The sequence below is a fragment of the Kryptolebias marmoratus genome, linkage group LG11, assembly GCF_001649575.2.
Source record: "Kryptolebias marmoratus isolate JLee-2015 linkage group LG11, ASM164957v2, whole genome shotgun sequence".
Lineage (NCBI taxonomy): Eukaryota > Metazoa > Chordata > Actinopteri > Cyprinodontiformes > Rivulidae > Kryptolebias > Kryptolebias marmoratus.
The window spans coordinates 18,392,022-18,411,966 of NC_051440.1; the positions used below are offsets into that span (position 1 = coordinate 18,392,022).

General features: G+C 42.0%; 2 protein-coding genes across 4 annotated transcripts in view; one reads left to right on the forward strand and one right to left on the reverse strand.

The window, feature by feature from the left end:
- Positions 1-729: 729 nt before the first annotated feature.
- On the reverse strand, positions 730-14,676 carry plekhg7 (pleckstrin homology domain containing, family G (with RhoGef domain) member 7). 2 transcript variants are annotated; one of them, XM_017422942.3, is made up of 18 exons: positions 14,429-14,675; positions 12,895-12,977; positions 12,202-12,807; positions 10,930-10,952; positions 8,601-8,719; positions 7,301-7,341; positions 6,870-6,971; positions 6,342-6,485; positions 5,994-6,089; positions 4,947-5,045; positions 4,461-4,574; positions 3,976-4,150; positions 2,332-2,447; positions 2,039-2,126; positions 1,864-1,943; positions 1,619-1,772; positions 1,382-1,479; positions 730-954 (listed from the first exon to the last, which is right to left on the reverse strand). In XM_017422942.3, exons 3-18 carry the CDS (start codon positions 12,652-12,654, stop codon positions 844-846), a joined length of 2,013 nt encoding a protein of 670 aa, XP_017278431.1. In that variant the 5' UTR covers positions 12,655-12,807; positions 12,895-12,977; positions 14,429-14,675; the 3' UTR covers positions 730-843. The 2 variants fall into 2 exon arrangements, with proteins under 2 accessions (XP_017278431.1, XP_017278430.1); XM_017422941.3 differs by having other exon boundaries at positions 12,202-12,977; positions 14,429-14,676.
- A 2,987-nt stretch (positions 14,677-17,663) lies between these two features.
- itpr2 (inositol 1,4,5-trisphosphate receptor, type 2) overlaps positions 17,664-19,945 on the forward strand; it is a 58,797-nt gene continuing 56,515 nt past the window's right edge. For both annotated transcript variants that reach the window (XM_017423025.3, XM_017423024.3), the window contains exon 1: positions 17,664-18,011. In XM_017423025.3, coding sequence (XP_017278514.1) covers positions 17,920-18,011 — 92 coding nt within the window. In that variant the 5' untranslated portion in view covers positions 17,664-17,919. The remainder of the gene's footprint in view (positions 18,012-19,945) is intronic.

Genomic DNA, 19,945 nt, shown 5'->3' on the forward strand with positions numbered 1-19,945 from the left:
GAAGAAAAAAAGATCCTCTTGGTCAAATCTGTGGGACAAACCTCATGAGATGTTGGGTAATAATTGTTTTGTTTTTTATTATTATTGAAAATAAAGTGGAGGATATGGGATTCCATAATTTGCTGAAGCCAAAGCTTCAAATAATTACTTAATTTAGTTTAGTTTGTTTGACGAAATTGAATAAACCAGACGCTGGATTATAAGCAGCATCCATCCATCTCCTTCCTGTGTCGCAGAAGCTGGTGCTTATCTTCAGCCATCACTGTGCAAGAGACGGGGGACACCCTGGACGTCTTAGGTCCATCACAGAGACAAATGACCATTCACGCTCTCACTCACACCAAGGGATAATTTTAGTTACCAATGAACCTAACATGCATGTTTTTGGTCTGTGGGAGGAATCCCACGCATGCACAGGGAGAACATGTAAACTTATAAGCAGCATGAAATGAGAAAATAATCTGTTGAACAGTTTTGTCTCTACCACAATCCAGAGATGAACTTGGGGCCAGAAAAAGCAGCAGTTCAGATATTAACGTAAAAGGATCTGGAAGGTACCGCTCTGCCTTTCTTGGTTGGAGCCTTTTACATCTCTGCCAGCAGGTGGAGCTGTAGAGTTAATTTTACTCTTAAACTTCTTTTATCCATCTTGTAAAATGAGCATCCACTGAAAGCCACTTGATTCTCTTAAGATGACGTATAAAATGGATCAGGGAGTAAAAAAAAAACTTCTACATAATCAGAAATTTATTGTACACTAAAGCAGAATGTGAACACGTTCGTTTACAAAACACCCCTTATGCTGAAGAGTCGCTCAGACTCCAGCAGACGGGCCCTGATGGCTCAGATCTGCGAGGACTCCAACCACGAAGAGGCGCTCTTCAGCCGCGGCTGCTGAGAGTCCAGCTTCAGCAGCGCCGCCGCTGCGCCCTCCATCTTTGATAACCACTCTCTCTGGAGAGGAGAAGAGAGCGAAAGTGTTCAGAAGCAGAAATATTTGGACAAGTTGGTTAAATCTGATTAAAATCTAGGAAATTACACAATTATTTAGCTTTCAGATCTAAATTTAACCAAGAAACTTATGTTTAAATAATAGGAATTGCTAACAAAAGAAATTATTGTACACAAATACTGAACTGAAAAAAACTAATGAGGATATAAAACACTGGAGGAGTTCTTTTAAGGTAAAAAGAGTGCAAAAGTTAAAAACACACCACTGTTTGTAAAATGATTACTGATATGGGACTTTACATCCAGAAAAAAAGAAAAAACAAAACGTGAGACGTTCAAATGTTTGTGCCTCGGTTTCGTTCTGAACAATGTTTTAGTGCCGGCTGAACGGCACGCCTCCTGTCAGAGCGTCTCGGCTGAACGGACCTACCTTGGCAGCTTCTGACGCAGCTTGCAGGATGAACGCTCCGATACACTGCTGGTAGCGGTTGTGGTGCATTATTATGAAAGAGTGAGGCAGCCCCGATGCTGTGAAGTAAACAGAAAATCCTTTTATTATGTAACAAAAAAAAACATGTTTCCATCCACAAACATCAAGCTGTTCCTCTGCTGGAAGAGTCTCATCGTGGCTGAAAGCCTGATTGGAAGCAAGAAGAGCTGTATTTACTGGAGGCGTTGAGCTGATCGATGTTCTTCAGCTGGAGCCGGTCCAGAGAGATGGGCTGGTCCAGAACCGTGAAGGTGCAGCCCTCTTTCAGCAGCTGGTCCAGCTCCAGGTTCTGCTGCAGTCTCAGGGAGTTCTGCTCAGAAACGGTCGACTTCTGCACAGAAAACCAGAGATCAGAGCCTGAATTCCTACCTCGAGTCCAGATGAGAACAGGATTGGGGGGGTGGGGGGTGGAGGAAACGCACCTTTTTGTTCCTCTTTATCTTTGTGATCAGCAGGAATTCGTCGAACAGGAACAGATAAACATCGATCAGCTTTGTGTTCTCTGGTAACAAACCCAAAAACAAACCGTCTAAGACTCTGTTCAAACCTAAGCACTGAGCGTGTAAAATGTGCTGGGTGTTTGCCAGCCGCAGGCACCTGTGAGCACCAGTTTCCCTTCGTGCAGCAGGCTTCGGTGAGAGATGAGATTCTCCAGAGTGACGGCCTTCAGGAGATGTTTCAGGTTCTGAAACGGTACAAAAGATCCTGACGGTGAAATGCGAGCCGAAGACACGCCAGTCGGTAAAAAAAGCAACAAGTCGTGTCAGATTTCACATTCAGATAAACAAGGAGCCGCTGTACATCTGATACTTTAATGTTTCTCACAGCAGCAGCACAAAAAAAAGAAAACCACAGAGATTTCCATAAAACCAAACAGGAAGCAGTCAGACCTCTGGGATGAAGGAGCGCTTCTCTCTCTCCCACACCGGCAGCCACACCAGAGCGTCCCGCAGCTGCTTCACCTTCCTGTAGTTATCCAACCATTTCACTTTCCCCTCCAAGTCACCTGCAAACAGACCAGACACCACCGACTGTCAGGGAAGTGCACAGGAAGCTGTGAACTGAAACATTTAGTCATTTTAAATGTTCAACTTTAACGAACTTTGTTTTGTGGGAAACCTGAATTTAACCACTGTGAGAGCTCAAACAAAAACAAAACCCACCGTTTTATCCTAACATACGAATTAAAATTGAACAAAAATGTAAAGAGATCAACTTCTCAGTCTGGAATCTGACTTGTGTAGCTTTTAAGTTTTGTGCAGGACACATTTAATAAAAACTGAATATAGAACCAAATTTAACAATTTACAGAAAGACTAAATGAAGGTTTTAGGAGGCTGATTTTACAGTCTGCTCTGGGTTTATCAGCCTTAGTTCTGCCCTCAGGTGTGTCTGTTATCTCATGAAGCATGAGGTCAATTTTAATAAAACTTTCTAAAAGTAATCAGTTAGGTCTTCTGTCTGACTGGGTTATGATGGGTTAAAAGTGGCCTTTAAAAGCCTCCTCTGCTTATTATGAGCACAGAGTTCAACATGAAGCGTCGGGATGCTTTGGACGTGTGCTGGTTTCACGGTGGAGATGTGGAGCTAACATCAACACTGGATGATTTCTACAGATTTAATGCACAAATCCAGGCATTTCCAGGGAAGATTTTCTGATAAACTACATGCTGCGTGTCTTAAAGCAGGGAGGCTTCGGAGTGAAAAGAGTTCAGCTTCAAGAGGCTGAAAATCCCTTTTCAGACAAGAAAAGGTAAAAGGTTTGGTGTCAGAAACACAATTAACTCCCTGAAGTCTTTGAGCTGGTAAAAAGGAGGTGATGTAATATTGTAGTAATCTGATTTATGAACAGCGATTCAGTCAAAGTTCAGCAAACTGTCGTGCCTCAAAAACATAAAGCTCATCACAGTGAGCCATGACGGCAGATAACTATTATCTGCATGCTGATGACAAACAAGGGTGCGGCAATTTCGTGCGATTGTTTGCTCTTGGTTTGTTTGTTTTTAAAAATGGTAAATGGCCCCCCACACACACCCAGCAGAGGACATCATCCTACCCATCCCAGCTCTGACTGTGAGACTGTCGGCTGCTGTACTCAATCACAGCCTTTAAACAGGTGTGGTGAAAAATAAAGAAAAGCTTTTTGAATCTGATTAAAGATTTGTTGCTTTAGTTTTCGCTCGGTTTGACTCTGAGGTGCAGCACGTTTCCCACAGCCTGTCCCAGTTCGAACTATCACAACATGTCTGCAGGCGGAGGTGTGCTGGCTGCGGTCCAACTCGGAGCTCCTAAAGACACAAACCGACCTGTTGCCCGTTTGTGTTGAGAGATAACCACATTTACATCCACTTCACATCCCAATACGTCTGTAAACATCTCTGCCAAGGTGCTAAAGAAACAAACGGCACTCTGACACTCGCCTGATCAGATCTGTTTTATCATGTCAACAAATCAGACAACTGATCCTGCAGTCAGTCTGCGATAAGACCGAGCTGCTGACAGATCACACAGGTGAGGCTGTGAACGATCCTCACATATAGACGTGTCCACCTGCTCCGTGATAACGTGCAGCCCCCTGGTTTCCTCCGCCAGCTGGCACCTCTTGGCGATGTTCCGCAGCAGCAGTGGGTATCGGGTTAGCCTGTGCAGGGGCGCCACCAGCAGGTCGCGCAGCAGCAGCCGTCGGCACCGTTCGTTCCTCTCGCACCACTGAGGAGAAAACGACAAGGCCGGGTGAGAGGGGGCGAAGGAGCCAGTCACCAAACAAAAGAGGGGCAGAGAAAGGCTGTGAAAAGATGTCAGAGTGACTGGCTTGAACACATGATCGTGAGGAGAAGGCGGCACATGGTGACATTCCTCGTTGGCAGGACTCTATGACTCTGAACTAATTGTTAAAGATGCAGCGTAGCGGCGTGTCCTCTTTCATATTTGGCACATATGGCCTGCAGCGTTTCACAGGTACACAGCGTTCTCCTTTTCACCAGCTAAAACAAACATTCGTGCAAGCCGTCTCCTGTACCTTCACGTAGGATCCAAAGTCCTCTCTGGGCATCAGCTTGTGCAGATAAAGCAGAGCTGAGGAGTAGTTGAGGCAGTACTTCTCCAGGCAGTGACATATGCTCTCCTCAAAGGTCTGCCAACAGAAACAGGAGCAATTCAAACACTGAGGTACAGATTTACGGCTCAAATCAGGCATTGGGCTGCAGATAAATAATAAAAGGTGAGCAGATCACAACCTACAAGCAAGCAAAAATAGTTTCTGTTGCTTCCTGTGGGGCATATTTTAACCCTTTTATTACTTTTAATAATTAATAAAACCTTCCAGATCAAAACTGTTTGTTACAGAAGAACAAATTAAACTGAATTAGTCCAGTTTTCAGCACTTTGATGACAGTTTTTATGCATTTTAAATCAAACATTTCATGTGGAATGGTTGCACACACAGCTGCAGCCAGTTTTCTCACACGAATCACGCCTTCACTCTGCCCGTCTGACTCATACTCGCCTTGCTCAGCAGCTCCAGCAGGGTGGGCCCGCCACTCTTCGTGATCTCCAGCGTGTCCTTAATGACTCGCAGGAGGTTCTTCAGGAAACTGGAACTCACCTGCGGCAGAAAGCAGCGTGTCAGGCGTCACCACCAGGCGAGGCCACTTTCTGTTTGTTCACTTGAAGCACATTTCTCATGATTTAAACATTTATTTTCCCCGTCTACTTTTTTAAATCCTAGTCTTGTAAAACATTTTGCTTTAACTAACAAGCTGTCCACATAAAAACAAAAAACATTATTTAATTAATCCATTTTCTTTGGACAGGACTTTAAAACTCCAAATAGGGTCACAGAAAATAAACATACATTTTATAGATTTATAAATTTCACCTAAATAATTCAGAAAGTCCTGGAGTTTAAAAAGCTAAATTAAAAATGTTGAAAATCTATTTGTTTACTTTTGCAGACAAGTTGAGGTTTTCTTTAAATAATGTATTTGTTTGCAAATATTACTCTTTATTTTGTAAAACTATTACTTTAAATGTACCTCAGATATGTTTGTTTTAACAAGCTTTTGTATCAAAACTTTAAAGCTTTCTCAAACTTTTCTGCTTTTAATCCACAAAAGAAAGACTGCAGATATTTGTGCCCCCAACTATATTGTTTAAATATAAAAACTGCTAATAAGACATTAGATAAAGAGCCTCGTTGATCATTATATAAAAGCTTTTATGCATTTATAAACTTTATCTTTATTTTATTGCAACAGTTAAGGCTATAAAATGCGATTAGTGATAATTTTTAAAATTATTTTGATTTCTGTAAATCTTCTCAAGACCTCACGGTTGGTGTTTTCTAGAACCCAGTTTTAGAAACTACTAATTTAAAGGATAATGTGGCAAAAATACTGTTGGTAAAATGTCTTCTGAAGCTTGGACTTAAAAAAAAAGGAACAGGGACAGGAACTGGCCAAGCTTCGTATAAAAGCAAAGGTTGTTTCCAATGATTTACATAATGAACATAAAACAAGCAGGCCTCATGTGACTGATTTGCATGTTGTCTCACCAGGCAAAGTTCATTCAGGTTTGCAAACAACCTCCATGAGTCGACGTCAGCGAGGCAGCTCTTCTGCTGCAGGTTCGTGAGCGTCGCCAAAAACACCTGAAAGAAACAAAGAATTCAGACACAGGATGAGCCATTTCTCAAAACCTGGCGTTAAATTTCAAACCCGCTGCTGCTCGGGAAGGAAAACCCAGAGAGGCTTTCACGTGAACTCCAAGGAGAGGAATTCGGTGAGCTGCTGAAAATCACAATGCAGCAGGAGTTGGGTTTCATTTGGGTTTGGTCTATTTGTTTGTGGTCCTGTGTGTGTGTGTGTGTGTGTGTCATGAGGCTGTGGACGGACAAAGTCACCTCTTTGAGAACCATGAGCTGATCCAGGAAGTAAACGCACTCGCTGGTGAAGAGTTCCCAGATGGCCTCGTGTCTCTTTCGATCCTGGGGGTCAGAGGTCACGCTCACCGGCTGATCCTGGAGGAACTCGGCCAGAGAGAGGTCCTGCACAAACGGACAAGATTAAGAATCATAGAAACGCTCAAACATCTCCCACACGGTGACCTTAAATTTCCTTCCACCATCATGACTCAGATGCAGGCCGGTGTTTGTTTATTTACCTGACTCAGGTCGGTCTGACTGGCTGCTGCCTAGAAATTCTGGTTTGGCTCAACAGGTGTCATTTCACCTTCACAGGAGTTTCCCCTTTAACTCCGATGGTTATCATTTTAAGCCCCTTGGCAAACACCGAGTCGGATTCGGTTTGGAAATCAGGATGTCTTTTCTTCGTAGTTCAAACGCTGCCTGGATTAGTACTTCGGCTGAACCAACACGTGGATTTAGATAAAAAGCTGAGAAGACCGGCTGCAGACACTCGTCATTTCTCACCTTATATTTCTGGAAGTCCGTACTTCTCCAGTCTTGAATCTGCACGATTAAAAGGCATTTTTCTACATCTGGTACTGCGCCTGTGTGCAACTTCCCTTTAGTCTGGAAAATTAAAAACAAAGACACAGAGCAGTTTAGGCAGTTATTCTCTTGAAGCTAAAAAAAAAGCCTGATTATATGCACGTTTGCCGTTTCGTCCTGGTTATCCAGTGCATCAGAACTGGACGAGTCCGGCTCAGGTTCTGCATTTCGAGTATTAATTTGTTACAAAAACTGTTCGGCCCGAAAAAGGGATAAGAGGAAACGCACTAATCTGCTTTGGTAACTGGGTCAGAGAACAATGTCCAAACCAGCTGCCCAGTTTTGTAACAAAACAAATCACAAACACATCACCGGCACGACTCACACGTCAACCTCAGCACACCGCTTACCGTGCTACGCCTTAAAAAGGGCCACTTTGATTTCTTTGTATCTGTAGAAACAAAAACACATGAACACAGATTACATTAAATAAATAACAAAAGCATAATTCTGTTCAAACATAAGTTTTAGGACAAAACCAGCTTCTCACTTGAAAACAAAAAGGAATAAAAATGCCACTTTCTTAAATATTTTGTTAATAGAAACACTTTAATTAAAAAAACAACAGAAAACAAATTAAATATGTTGTTATTTTGACGTTTAAGACATGAAATAAAACTACACCTCAGACAGACACATGATGCATATTTAGAAGTCCCCACAGATCAGGTCCCTCTTTAAACTGATTTTTGAAACGACTTCTGCTCACTACTTTTGGTGTAAATTTCTGACACTGCTGACATAAGCAGCTGAATTATGAATTCATTTGTTAAGAAACCTTATTTTAGATGATTAAAACCTAATTTTGATCAGTGTAAAGTTCAACATAAAGCAGTAATTCAGCCAAATGGTATTCTGTGAGGTTTATGATAATAACAACTTTCACTCAGGTTTACTAAAGGGAACTGTGTTAATAACCTGTTTGTTTTTAAAAACAGGTGCAAAGGTTAAGCCTAGCGTGTTATTATGGTTTATACAAGCGATGCAGCTATCAGTCCATCTACTTTATATACCCTCTTCATCTGGTATTGGGTCACTGTGGGGTTGAAGCTTTTCCTTAAGGATAAACATCCAGGAAAAACCTCCACTTCATCACACAACTGTGATAAAGCTTTTATACAAAAGTTACTTCTGGGAGGCTCTTTAAAGACTCTCCTTATTTCAACTAAATTGTGTTGCTTAGCTCACAACGACAACAACAAACATGGGTGGATACAGTCAAACATTTTTCATTTAATAACTGAAACTATCAACATGTTGACTCATATAAACAGGGCAGATCTCTGAAAATGATCACATGAATACTTTTTAGTTCAGAAAATGAGAATCAAAACCAAAGTGGGTGCTAATACTTTAGAACGAATCCATATATCAAAAAGCTTAATGAAAACAGTATTTTATAAACCTTTAAGTCGCTGTTAGTGGCAGAAATATTGTTATGTTCCTGATGGAACTGCTCCAGTTTGTTATCAGTGATAAGAACCATCTGATGTAAAATAAAGGAAGGTGTTTAAAACATCAGTCTCATAAATGATTGGATTTGTTTCAAGAAGCAGCAGTTCAGTTTGGTTTTGACAATCTTTCAACAGAACCACATTTTTAAAAGATCTGAACCATCGCTTTAAGTGACATCATACGGCAGAACTTTACCAGATAAGTTTGAGTCGTTTATCATGTCAGCTGCTCCGTTGGACACAAAAAGGTCTCCGGGTGAAACGTCTGACCCGGGTAAACTGACCACCACTGAGCTCCGCCTCCTCTCACGAAGCCTGAAACAGAAACATGGCGGTCATCGGACGGTTCCCTGCTTTAAACCGTTTTAGCCAACACGTTCAGGTTTAAGCTAACGCATCATTTGATATCCAAGAATCACTGCGACAAAGACAGTTCTCCTGTGGTGAATATGAAGCATCGAGAAGGGAGCGAAGTTCATGTAAGACAAAGGAAATAACAGAATTCCTTTTGTCGCTTTGCGTAGCTGAAATACCACCTGCATTGTGCAGGAGAAAAAAAGGATGAACTTGAGAAGCAGATATTATAAAAGGCTAAGTGTTGTGCGTCTGGCTCATGAGTTGGACGACTGCTGATTATTGGAAGGAGACAAGCTGTCGATGTGTGGCAGTTATAATCCTCTCGGTCTCCTTTTCATAGTTCGCAACCGAGGCTTAGGCTGGAAAAACACAGACCTGCCTTTTAGCCCTGGGCAAAGCTCACACAGCCGCTGTTCTCAAGTGTTTTGACTTATCCTCCTTTGCTGTACATTAGGGATTAAGGCTCTGAGTAAAAATGGACTTTCACATGCTAAAATTAACTGAAAATCTTAAGAATGTGATTTTGTTATGAGGCGCAACATCAAAATAACTATAAAGGGCACGGCTAGGGAATGTCGTCAGGAGTTATAAAGAATTAAAAAGAGTCTACACCTAGAAAAACTTGATCCGTGCCAAAGCTAACAAGACAATCAGCCGTTTAATGTGGCTGCTGTCGGTTAAATTCAGCTGCTCAGCAACAAGATGGGCTGGTTCTGCTGAAAGTGAGCCTCCCAGTGAACACGTTAAAAAACACTCATCGATAGCCAGACACAATGCTTTGTGGTTTCCCTTCTAAATATTTAAGGGTCATGGCTTCTAAAAGAGGATCTGAAAGCTCCGCAGAACAAAAATAAACAGATAAAACAATGGCACAAAACCTGAATCCATCTCCAACCTCTGCAGATACATCCTCATTCAGTCACGGAGGATCAATGTTTGTTTATGACTTTAAACGTTTTCAGGATGCAGAAGTTGATGCGAGAGGAACAGTTTAGGTTCCGGTTTGTTAGTGTCACCTAATCATCTTTGCCTGTCTGAAAAGAGCAGACTTTTCTTCCTCTTACATAACTTTACATCCCCTCATGCAGGAGCTGCATTCTTCTTGTTGTACCTGCACAGACGCACAAGCAGCCCTGACAGCTGTTGGAAGCCACATGGCTGCAGGGCCGACTTGTGTACTTGAAGTCTGCTGCCGAACTTAAGTAACCTGGTACGTTGTTCCTTCAGGGTGCTTTTGTTAAAATGTGAAAGCCCTAACTGTTCGTTCCTCCCTCTGGCAGCGCTCTTCCCAGTAAACTGGGAAGCTTAGTGCACGCACAGAACAGCAGATAATGGCTGGCAGCGGCACCTGAGCGCTGCTGTGGCCGATGGGGCTGTAAGAAAAGCACGATTACGTCTCAAAACCAGGTCAGTACCTCCTTGCAGTTCGTTCCACAGCATCCTCACAATGACATCCTGTTGCTTTGTGATCGTGCAGAAAGCTTCCTCTGTACCAGCCTCTCTGCCACTGAGAGCACTTGTTTAAATAAATAAATAAAATGGCCGTTTTGTTCCAACACAAGAAATAACGATGTTCCAAAACAAAACTGCTCGCAACGGGCTGGACACTGCAGCAGGCACGGTGCCAGGGTGCAATTAATGAGACAAAAGCTGCCTAATTATCCAGCGAGGGGAAGAGCCTCGCCGCCCCATTAGGAGGGGCGTGGGTGGCGGTAAGTGAAAACAGCTTTAATGAGGGTTTGTCTAGCCCGAATATAACCATGGGACTCTCAAAACTTCACCCACCATGCTTATGAAGCATTAACAAAGACACGAATGACAATGAATGGACAAAAGGGGCTCTGAAAGCTAAAGGTCCAATCAGCATCCGAGGATTAGGTCAAAGACACTTTGATGTGGTGTAGCTCAAACTTTTTTTTAATTTATTTTTTTGATGAGAAACAATTTTTTAAAGAAACGACACAGCTCCATCCTGAAAACAGGTGCTGGATAAACAAACTTGACGGAAGTGTCAGCAGTGTCCTGGATACAGGAAATTTTACTACATTCCTGATAAGCAAATATGTCCTCACATATTTTAAGCTGGCGTACTTTGCTCCCGTATGTGGACAGGGCACAAATACAACATGCAAAACTGAGAGCAAAGGTCCAAGGGACGGTGCGCCTACCTGTCGTCGCTGTGTTCAGACTCCTGCGGAGAAAAGGAAACTCTTATTAGTGTTATTAGTTTTACAAAGCAACATAAACACAGTTTCTACATTAGCTGAGGATGCAAAGACCTCCTTCTGCTAACAACACCACTATATCACTTTCAAAGACATTCAAATTTGTATCAGTGCTTATAGCGGTCGCTCCGACTCAAAAGCCTCTGATATTGGGGGAGAATGCCGACACTCTATAGAGAACGCGCTCGCTTGAAACCCACGAGCTGATGAATAGATCTCCCCATTATCTTTCCCCAATCGCTCACTGACCCCTCCATTATTGGGTGACTGCTGACTGCGATGAATGGGGGCCCGAGGAGAGCACTTCCCAGGGCTCTCCGGGCTGTGGGTTTGGTCAGAGCTGTCAGTGCGTGTAACTGCTGATTCATTTGCTGTCAAAAGCTTGCATTGTGAGTGACCGCTGCGGGAGGCAAGGCAGAATGAGGCAGTGAGGGCTTCCGCAAGGAAGGAATGTCTACCTATTTGATTTATTAAAGGCTGCGGGTGAAAGTCCACACTGAGCCACAGAAATAAAAGACTTGTGACTGTGAGAGGAGGTCCGAGATTATGAGAGATTATTTTACATCATTTTATATTCCATTAAAGGCCTAGCATTCTTTGGAGAAAGGCATATCACCCTCCTCCTTTCATTGCAAAGTTTTAGACGAAGATCTTATGTAGAAAAATAATGGAAGTTATTTGCATTTTGGTCAACCTTGAAAATAACATTATGTGTAATCTGCTGTGCTATTTGGAGTACGTGTTGTGAACGACTCAGCTCCTACCACACCAAACTTTACCTTAATATCAGTAAAATTCACCAAAGTATAGCTATTTATGTGATGGCTAATTCTGCTTAACTGTGGTGGCCATCTTGAATTGGGTTGATGTCAAAAGTTAATCGATTGTAGATGTGAACCTAATCTTTCATTAAAATCCCTCCACTAGTTCCTGAGATATTTTGCTAACAAAGTTGATCCCAGTAGATACTGATCAAGTTTTAAACGGAGAGGCTGGTGCGATCAGTTAGCATGTTGTGGATCACTCTCAGCTACTACCACACCAAATCGTAGTTTAAAATCTGTAAAATTGGGGATAATTGGGGATCCTGGGATATTTTGCCAGCAGTACAGACAAACCCACCCACACACACTTGAGCAAAAGCATTACCGCTCTGTCTTCAGGTGATAAAAATGGTTTAATTACATTTTAACCCAAAATCTATTTAAAGCTCACCTGCGGTTCTCCATCAGGAAATCCAGATTTTTTACAAAGCGCAGGGTGAGCGCTGAGACATTGCTGTTTTGTGGGATTGATCCCGTTGTCAAAAGTCTTTGATCTGTGAGATCTGGTTCTCTGGGAACCTGGCTGATGGCTGTGGGGGGTCACCTCATCGGTGACGGGGTTAACGGCGAGAGGAGACGCGCCTCCATGCGTGGGAGAGAGGGGGCTTTTAGGGGAAGCGGTGCTTGTTGGTGAAGCTTCCTCCTGAGTGCTCTCCATGATGCTGGGATCTCGAGGGTTCATCACTGAACGCCGTGTGCTCCTCATCCTCCTCAAGGTCGGAGATGTGGAGATCCGCCCGGGAGCCTGACGGTCAAACTGGAACAAAGGCGCTGCAAAACCATCGGTGTCCACCAGGGACAAATGTCTCAGCTTGGAGTGCGTCCTTTTGAGTTCTATGTGCATTATGACCGGGCTGCAGGTCTGGATCTCCTTGTGCTCAGAAGGCGCCGAGTCCGTTTGCGTTTGCGCGTCCACCACACCTGTCGTGACAACTTCATTTTCAGCCCATTCAATGTAACTCCAGTCCAGCTTCCTTTCTTTGTCCTGGTCTTTGTCCTGCAGAATAACGTGCTTCAGCGTAGTCATTGTAACCTCAAAGGCATTATTATCGCGCAGCGGAGATCTGAAAACGGGTAATCTTACAGGCCGATTGCTTCACCTCCTTCGGGTTAACGTCAGATAATAATCCTGTTGCATTCCACTCTCACAGTTTCCTTCCCAAGTTTCTGGGGAGGAAAAAAGAAAACATGTAAATACAAATAAACAGCTGAACCAAGGCACGAAAGCACAGAATCATCCCTCATTTCTTTACACTTGCTTTCAAAGAGGCAGACTTTGTTGTGATCAGTTTAAGTGGTGATCACAATTTCTACTTTTTCCCCACTTATTTTTCAATCCAGCATCAAACCATTAAACTAATTCAGGCATAAAAATGTTTTCTTTTAAACACACAGAATGAACCAGTGTTGCGCTGACATAATATCACCCACAGACTAAAGAACCACTGGACAAATCTGAATGAAACTTGCAGAAGGTAATCCCCAGTTGTGCACCAACAACTGACAACAAATTGGAGTTTATCCAGTTCAAGATGGCCACCACAACTAATCACAAAAATGGTTATAACTCAGTCAGTTTCACACACATTGAGCTAAAATTTGGTGTCTTTGTAGCTGAGAGTCATTCACATCACTCTGATCAACACATCGGTCCATATCACATAAGATTGTGTGTAATGTTATTTCTCAGCATAAGATATTAGTTTTAGCTCTGGATTCAAAGGTGGCAGGTGATATGAAATCCTTCATTTAATGCTAGATGTATAAAATAAATCAACTTTAAATGGGATCTTTGGGCACTTTGTTACCAGCAGCATGTCTTAAAGACTGAATAAAAACCAAAGAGTTAAATAAATTAGTATTTTAGCAGCATTAAGGAGACTCCTAAAGACCTACTGGCTGAAAGCCTGACATACAGGTTTTTTTTTTTAAATTCATCTCTTAAAGTCAGATACTGCTCATCTGCTGTAAATATTTTTTAGGCCTGACGCTTTTTTATTTGTCCTCCACCTTTATTCGGATTTACAGCACACATAACTTCACATATGCTGTCGTGGTCAATCACTGAGCTGAATAAGAGTAAAAAGAAAATAAAGAAAGGTACCTAAAGTGCAAAGAAAGACCTTCAGAAAGTCAGAAGACCACTTTAAGAAAAAAGGGCTAAACTATGGTGGCATGGTAAATTAGAGCTGGTTTGAAACTTGTGTCCAATTCTACATCTTATGTAAGATGTATTCATGGATGAATTAGCAGAAAAAGTCTTAAAAATCCTGCATGTGAATAAAGAAAAGGGTTATAAAACTATATTTCATATGTGATGCTACATTACACCTGTAAGAGTAGACAGGACTGTCTGTTCTCCTGAGGTACCTTATTATTCCAGCTCTCCTGTTGTCTTTTTATAAAGATATAAAGCTTATTAAACTACCCCCCCCCCCCTTACAGCAGGTGCATTTAATTAATTTACCAGGTAAGCAGCGCGAGCTTCAACTCCGCACCTGAATTAACAAAGAAGACTTCTGTTTTCTACAACCGTATGAACTGAAACCGCAACTGCTTTGGCTAGACTGTAAAATAATAATTTAAAAAAATTAATCAACAACTTTTGGTTTGCTTACATCCACCGCTGCTCCACGTCGACTCCACACCGGCGGCCGCAGAAGGTGACGTTTTACCGGGGGAAACTCGGCCGAAACGGTCCGGGGGTTAAAGAAAACACCGGCAGGCTGAAAGTTAAAACTCCGGAGAAAGTCCCGAAGTTGTTTAAATCTCAGAAGAAGACGGCTGAGAGCTTCATCTTTGTCCGGGAGCTGCTGGCGTAAGGTGCGACTGACTGCTGAGCTCTATGGGAACATCAACTGCGCGAGCTACCCCCCTGGTGCTGAGCGCGACATACGTCATCACGCAGCCACGACATACGTCACACGCAACCCGGAACTATCCGGCTGGATTTAAATGTTTTTTCATTTCACCTTTGTTTATGCAGCTATTCTCATTGAGACACGAGCTCTTATGGTCAGCAGAGACTTGATTAAAGCAAACGTACAAGAATTTAGTTCCAGATAAACACAGTCACTACAGATCATACTGCATTTAAATAAAAGTAACACACGAAGCAAAATAGCAACAAGTAGGATACAAGTTTCCAATAGTGCCTTTTTTATTGACTCAGTTGGATAGATAGAAATAAGTAATAAGAAATGCGATATGACACTGGTGTTAGTGTCATATCGTATTTCTCCAATTTTATCTCTCTCTTGGGTCTGAAAAATTCAGAATACAGTTTAAAATCTTACTTCAAACACATATTTTTTTCCATATCTTCCTAACAGAACGCTTTGCTCTCAGACTGCAGGTTTACCTGAGGTTCTTGGAGTCTCTGGTAGAGAAATAGAACAGGAGGCAGAGCTTTCAGGAGTTCTCTAGTGGAACCAGTTTTGGTCTGTGAGACTGACACTCTGTCTACTTTTAAGCTTCTAACCTTTCTTTTTAATAAATCCTTCAGTTAAAGTAAAGTTTCCTAAGCTGCCCCAAACTAACCACATTTCTTCACTCTGCTGCCTTTACTCTCGCTCTTTCTCTTGATGTTTGTATTGTAATTATTGATGACGTAAGCTGTGTTTTCTGCTTGTTTTCCCATGGAAACTACACCTGGACCAGTAGCTGCTGTGTTTGCCCATTTCCTGTCCTCTCAAACTCTATCTATCTATCTATCTATCTATCTATCTATCTATCTATCTATCTATCTATCTATCTATCTATCTATCTATCTATCTATCTATCTATCTATCTATCTATCTATCTATCTATCTATCTATCTATCTATCTATCTATCTATCTATCTATCTATCTATCTATCTATCATGGATTTTCATCTGTATAAATTCTGATTTAAGTACTCAGGCCTAGGATTCATTTCCATCATTGTTCAGATTATATGCATTGGACTTGATTAATCTAAGGATTAATCTATTTTTTTAATTAGTTTAATGGTTTGATAATACAGAAAAAAGCCAACACAGCTATTACTGATTCATTATCTTTTACAGTGTAGATTACAATATGATAAAGTTCTGTTCTTTGCACTTTATTTTCTTCTAATCTTTTTGTTGTTGTTGTTTATGCCAACTGAAATCAGTTTTTATCTGCGATGAGCTGTAAAAGACACACCTGTCAGGACCTATTTTGTGTGTCTGTCATTTTGCGATACTGGAATCTTCTAGAAACTTTCCATGTTTTATTACATGTGTCGCTGTGTTTCACCAGCATGTCGTAGCCAAAACTGTGTAAAATATCAGTTTCGTGTTTGTGTTTAACACAGAGAGAAGCTCTACAACCTGTTGATGCATCAGTGTGAACAGAACACCACGAGGTTAAATAATGAAGGTAAATAACAATCTGAAGCTCAGGTTTGTCCTGGAGCACCCCCTGCTGCTGAACTGTAGACGGTACACTACAGATAAAAAAATAAAAAATAAAAACTTCAAATTGTATTTAAAATAATAAAGGTATTACTAGCTATGTCCATTTACAAAGAATATTAGTTTTTGTGACCTTATATCTGATTTTACTGCATTGATTATACATAATCGTCAAAATGCAACTCTTTTAACCACTCATATTTTCACCCGCTGTCCTCTAATGAGCCCTAAATACAAAAAGTTGAGGCTATTTATTGGTAAAAAGGGACAAAGTTTGTCTAATCTGTGTTTCATGTGAAAAATATAATCCCATTTTAGTTTTACTGGACCTTAAACTGCATCTTTAGATAAGAAGTGAACAATTAAAACATGTTTTTAAAGGGGTCACAAGCCCCCCCCAAAAAGTCTGGGAACTGTTTTTATGTTGCATTTGTTCAATAAAACTAAACCAAAACGGCACATCAAAAATTATTATTATGAATAATGATTTGTATGTTGTTCAGGTTCATATATATGCAGATACACTGACAAAAAACTAACAGATTAATAGAAGTAAACATAAAAATATTTTAGAGAACTTTTTGCAAAAGCTTGAAGCTGCCCTCCATTCCTTTAAGTTTTGCTTCCAAGAAGACAAACTTGCTTGTAAAATTTTAAAGAGATTTTGATCCAAAGTTCTTCAGAATTTCAATTTTTTTTTTTTTTTTGGATTTTAGCTGCTTTTCAGCTCATTTTCTGCCCAGTCCTCGTACCTCGCCACAACACTTTGTTTGCCAGCTGTCAGCTCTTTCAGGAATCAGATTGTGGCTGCTAAAATAAGATTTTGTGTCAAATGTGTGTTAAAGAATAAATTAAATAATGGGGACAAATTCGGTCTTAAGCCAGCCGTTTGCTTCCTTTAGCTTTCTGATATTTTTAGCTTTAAGTTAGCCCTTTTTTACTTGTAGCTGTGTTTTTTGTCATTTTCGCTTTATGCAAGGCTTTTAGCTCTTGTTTTGCTACTTTTAACTACTAGCATTTTGCTAGTTTTACCTGTCGGCTACCTCTGGGATTTAGCTACTATTCTGTTACCTTTTGCTAACTTTGTACTACTTTTAGTTTCTAGTTAGCGTTTGGTTACTTTTAGCTTTGAGCTAGCATTTGAGCCTTTAGCTAGCCTTTACCTACTTGCAGCTAGTCTTTTGTAACTTTTGGCTAACCCATAGCTGCTTTTATCTAGCTTTTTGCAACTTCTAGCTCCTGGGCAGCATTTTCTCCTTCAAGCTCTCAGCCAGCATTGTTTTAGCTTCTTTTAGCTTGAACAGCTAAGTTTTAGCTACTTGTTTCAGCTGTCCCGCAGTGAGGATGTGTGAGGAGCTGCAGGCTGCAGCTGAAGTTCTGACAGCAGCTGACAGCAGCTCAGTCTCCTCCCCCCGAGCAGGAGCGTCTCTCCGGCCTCAGATACAGGAAGAAGTTTCTCTCAGAGCTTTTTTGGAGCACAGCGGCGCTTTCTCTCCCTCTCTCACAGATCGGTTGGAGCTTTTTACGCGTTTTCTTGTCGTCCAGTCGCCTGCTGGCCGCCGGGGACGAACCCGCAGGATGAACCAGGGGTGCAGCTGCTGAGCAACGTGCGGGTTTCTGGAGCCGAGGAGTTTCACTCGGTCATAAATGGAAAAGCAGAGCGGATCTACGGCGCGTCGTCAGTGAGAATGTCAGAACAGAAGTCCAGTTTTCTCCACATTGGAGACATCGTGTCTCTTTACGCGGAAGGATCGGTGAATGGCTTCATCAGTACTTTGGGGTACGTGTTCCACTTTCTGCTGACACTTTCCAGGTGATCTCTGAGTGCTTCCACCCCCCTCCACCTCTGACACAGCTTCACGCTTCTCTTCACCTCCATGTTTGGGTTTTTATTTGTATTTTTTTCCTGTAAAACGCTCGAGCCAAAAGTTTGACGCGCGGCTCTGTGGCATAGGGGCCTGGCGGCGCGTCTCAGGAAACTCTTTGCGCAACAGGAATGCAAAACGGCGCGGAGCTCGGGCGCATAAGGGAGAAAAGACGGGTCTTTATTAGCTGTGGCTCTCAACGTCTGGTTCGGGGCCCCGGAAAGACACGCGTGGTTGGGTTTCATGGGGCCCCCGGTCTCCAATCTGGGAGAAGCACCGCTTTTGTTTCCATTTATTTAATGAAACAATTTAAAAACAGATCTCTTTATTCGGATCTCATGAAGTTAATTACTGACTTCACATTAGAAATGTGTGTGTGTGTGAGGGGGGGTCTGTCTGTTAGCCAAGTATCTCGTGAACCACTGGACAAATTGTAATGAAACTCTCGCTGAGTAATTATTTGATATACAAATACAAATGATTTGGAGTTTGCACAGCTCAAGATGGCCATCACAGACGACTGATCATGAAAAACTCCCAAAATGGCAGAAACTCACCTCATGTTGAGCTAAAATGCGGCGTGGTAGTATCTGAGGCTGACTACCAAAACACAGCATGAGCTTTAAGAGATTGCACAACATCTTCTGTTAATGACACCTTCAGGTGTCCATCTCCAACTGATTCACCTTTGGAGCCAACCCAATTCAAGATGGCCGCCACAGCCTACAGATAGATGGCTGTAACTCAGTCAGTTTCACAGATACTGAGCTCAGATTTGGTGTAGCAGTAGCTGAAAGTCAAACGCAGCACTTACTTTGAGCGCTGGTCTTTGCCTAAAACTTTGACAGTCACTGTTAGAACCAACCCTGTTTGTCTGTTAGCAAAATTTCTGATGAACCTCTGGATAGGTTTTCAGAAAATTATCCTTCAGTATGTGTCTACGTCCGATTTACGTTTGGAGTCAGTCCAGGTTTAAAATGGCCGCCACAGTAAATCAGCCTTAGCCAGTACAACAATGGCGATAACTCTGAGTTAATATATACTTGGTGTGGTGGTAACTGAGAGACATTCCCAACACACACTCTGAGCACGAGACCAAACATAACTCCATCATTTCTGAACGTGAGATGATCTCAGTCTATAACTCTGGCATGAAAGGCGGTGGGCGATATGCATTCCTCGGCCTTCGTTCACCAGAGGTGTTGGACGTTTTGTTTCAAATGTTGCAAAACACTTTGACACTTTGCAGTTTTAGCCCCTGTTCTGAAAACACACCAGACAGGCATATGTAGATTAGATCTGTGGCACACTTTAAACAATTTCATCGTGAAGCGCTCTATTATTTCGATCAGTTTCAGTTTGCCTTTGTCAGGGGCTGCGGTAGCTCGGTGGTCCGTGCCGCGGTCTTGTGATCCTGAAGCTGCAGGTTCAAGCCCGGTTTGTGGCAGGAAGGGCAGAAATAGTTGCCAAATATTTCGTGTGAGTTTGCTCACTGTGGCAACCCCTGAAGAAGGGGGCAGAGGAAAGAAGAGCAACGGTTTTTCTTTGTCAGACTTAAAAAAAAAAATGGTTATCAATCCCTCCAACAAGTTAGAGGTAAACCTGACGGATCCATGGGAGGAGTAGGGGAAATAAGGAGTAGAAGTAGGTCTCTGTATTCGACCAAAAACCTTTTGAGATCCACCAGGTCCATCTGTGCAAACTGTGACAGTACCACTCCCATTCATAAGGAGGCGCCAAACTGATAACAGACAGAGAAGACGTGACTTAAATTTAACATACACGGTGGGAGAATTGTTTTGGATAATTTATTACACATGGAGCACAAGAACACAAAACATTCATTCAA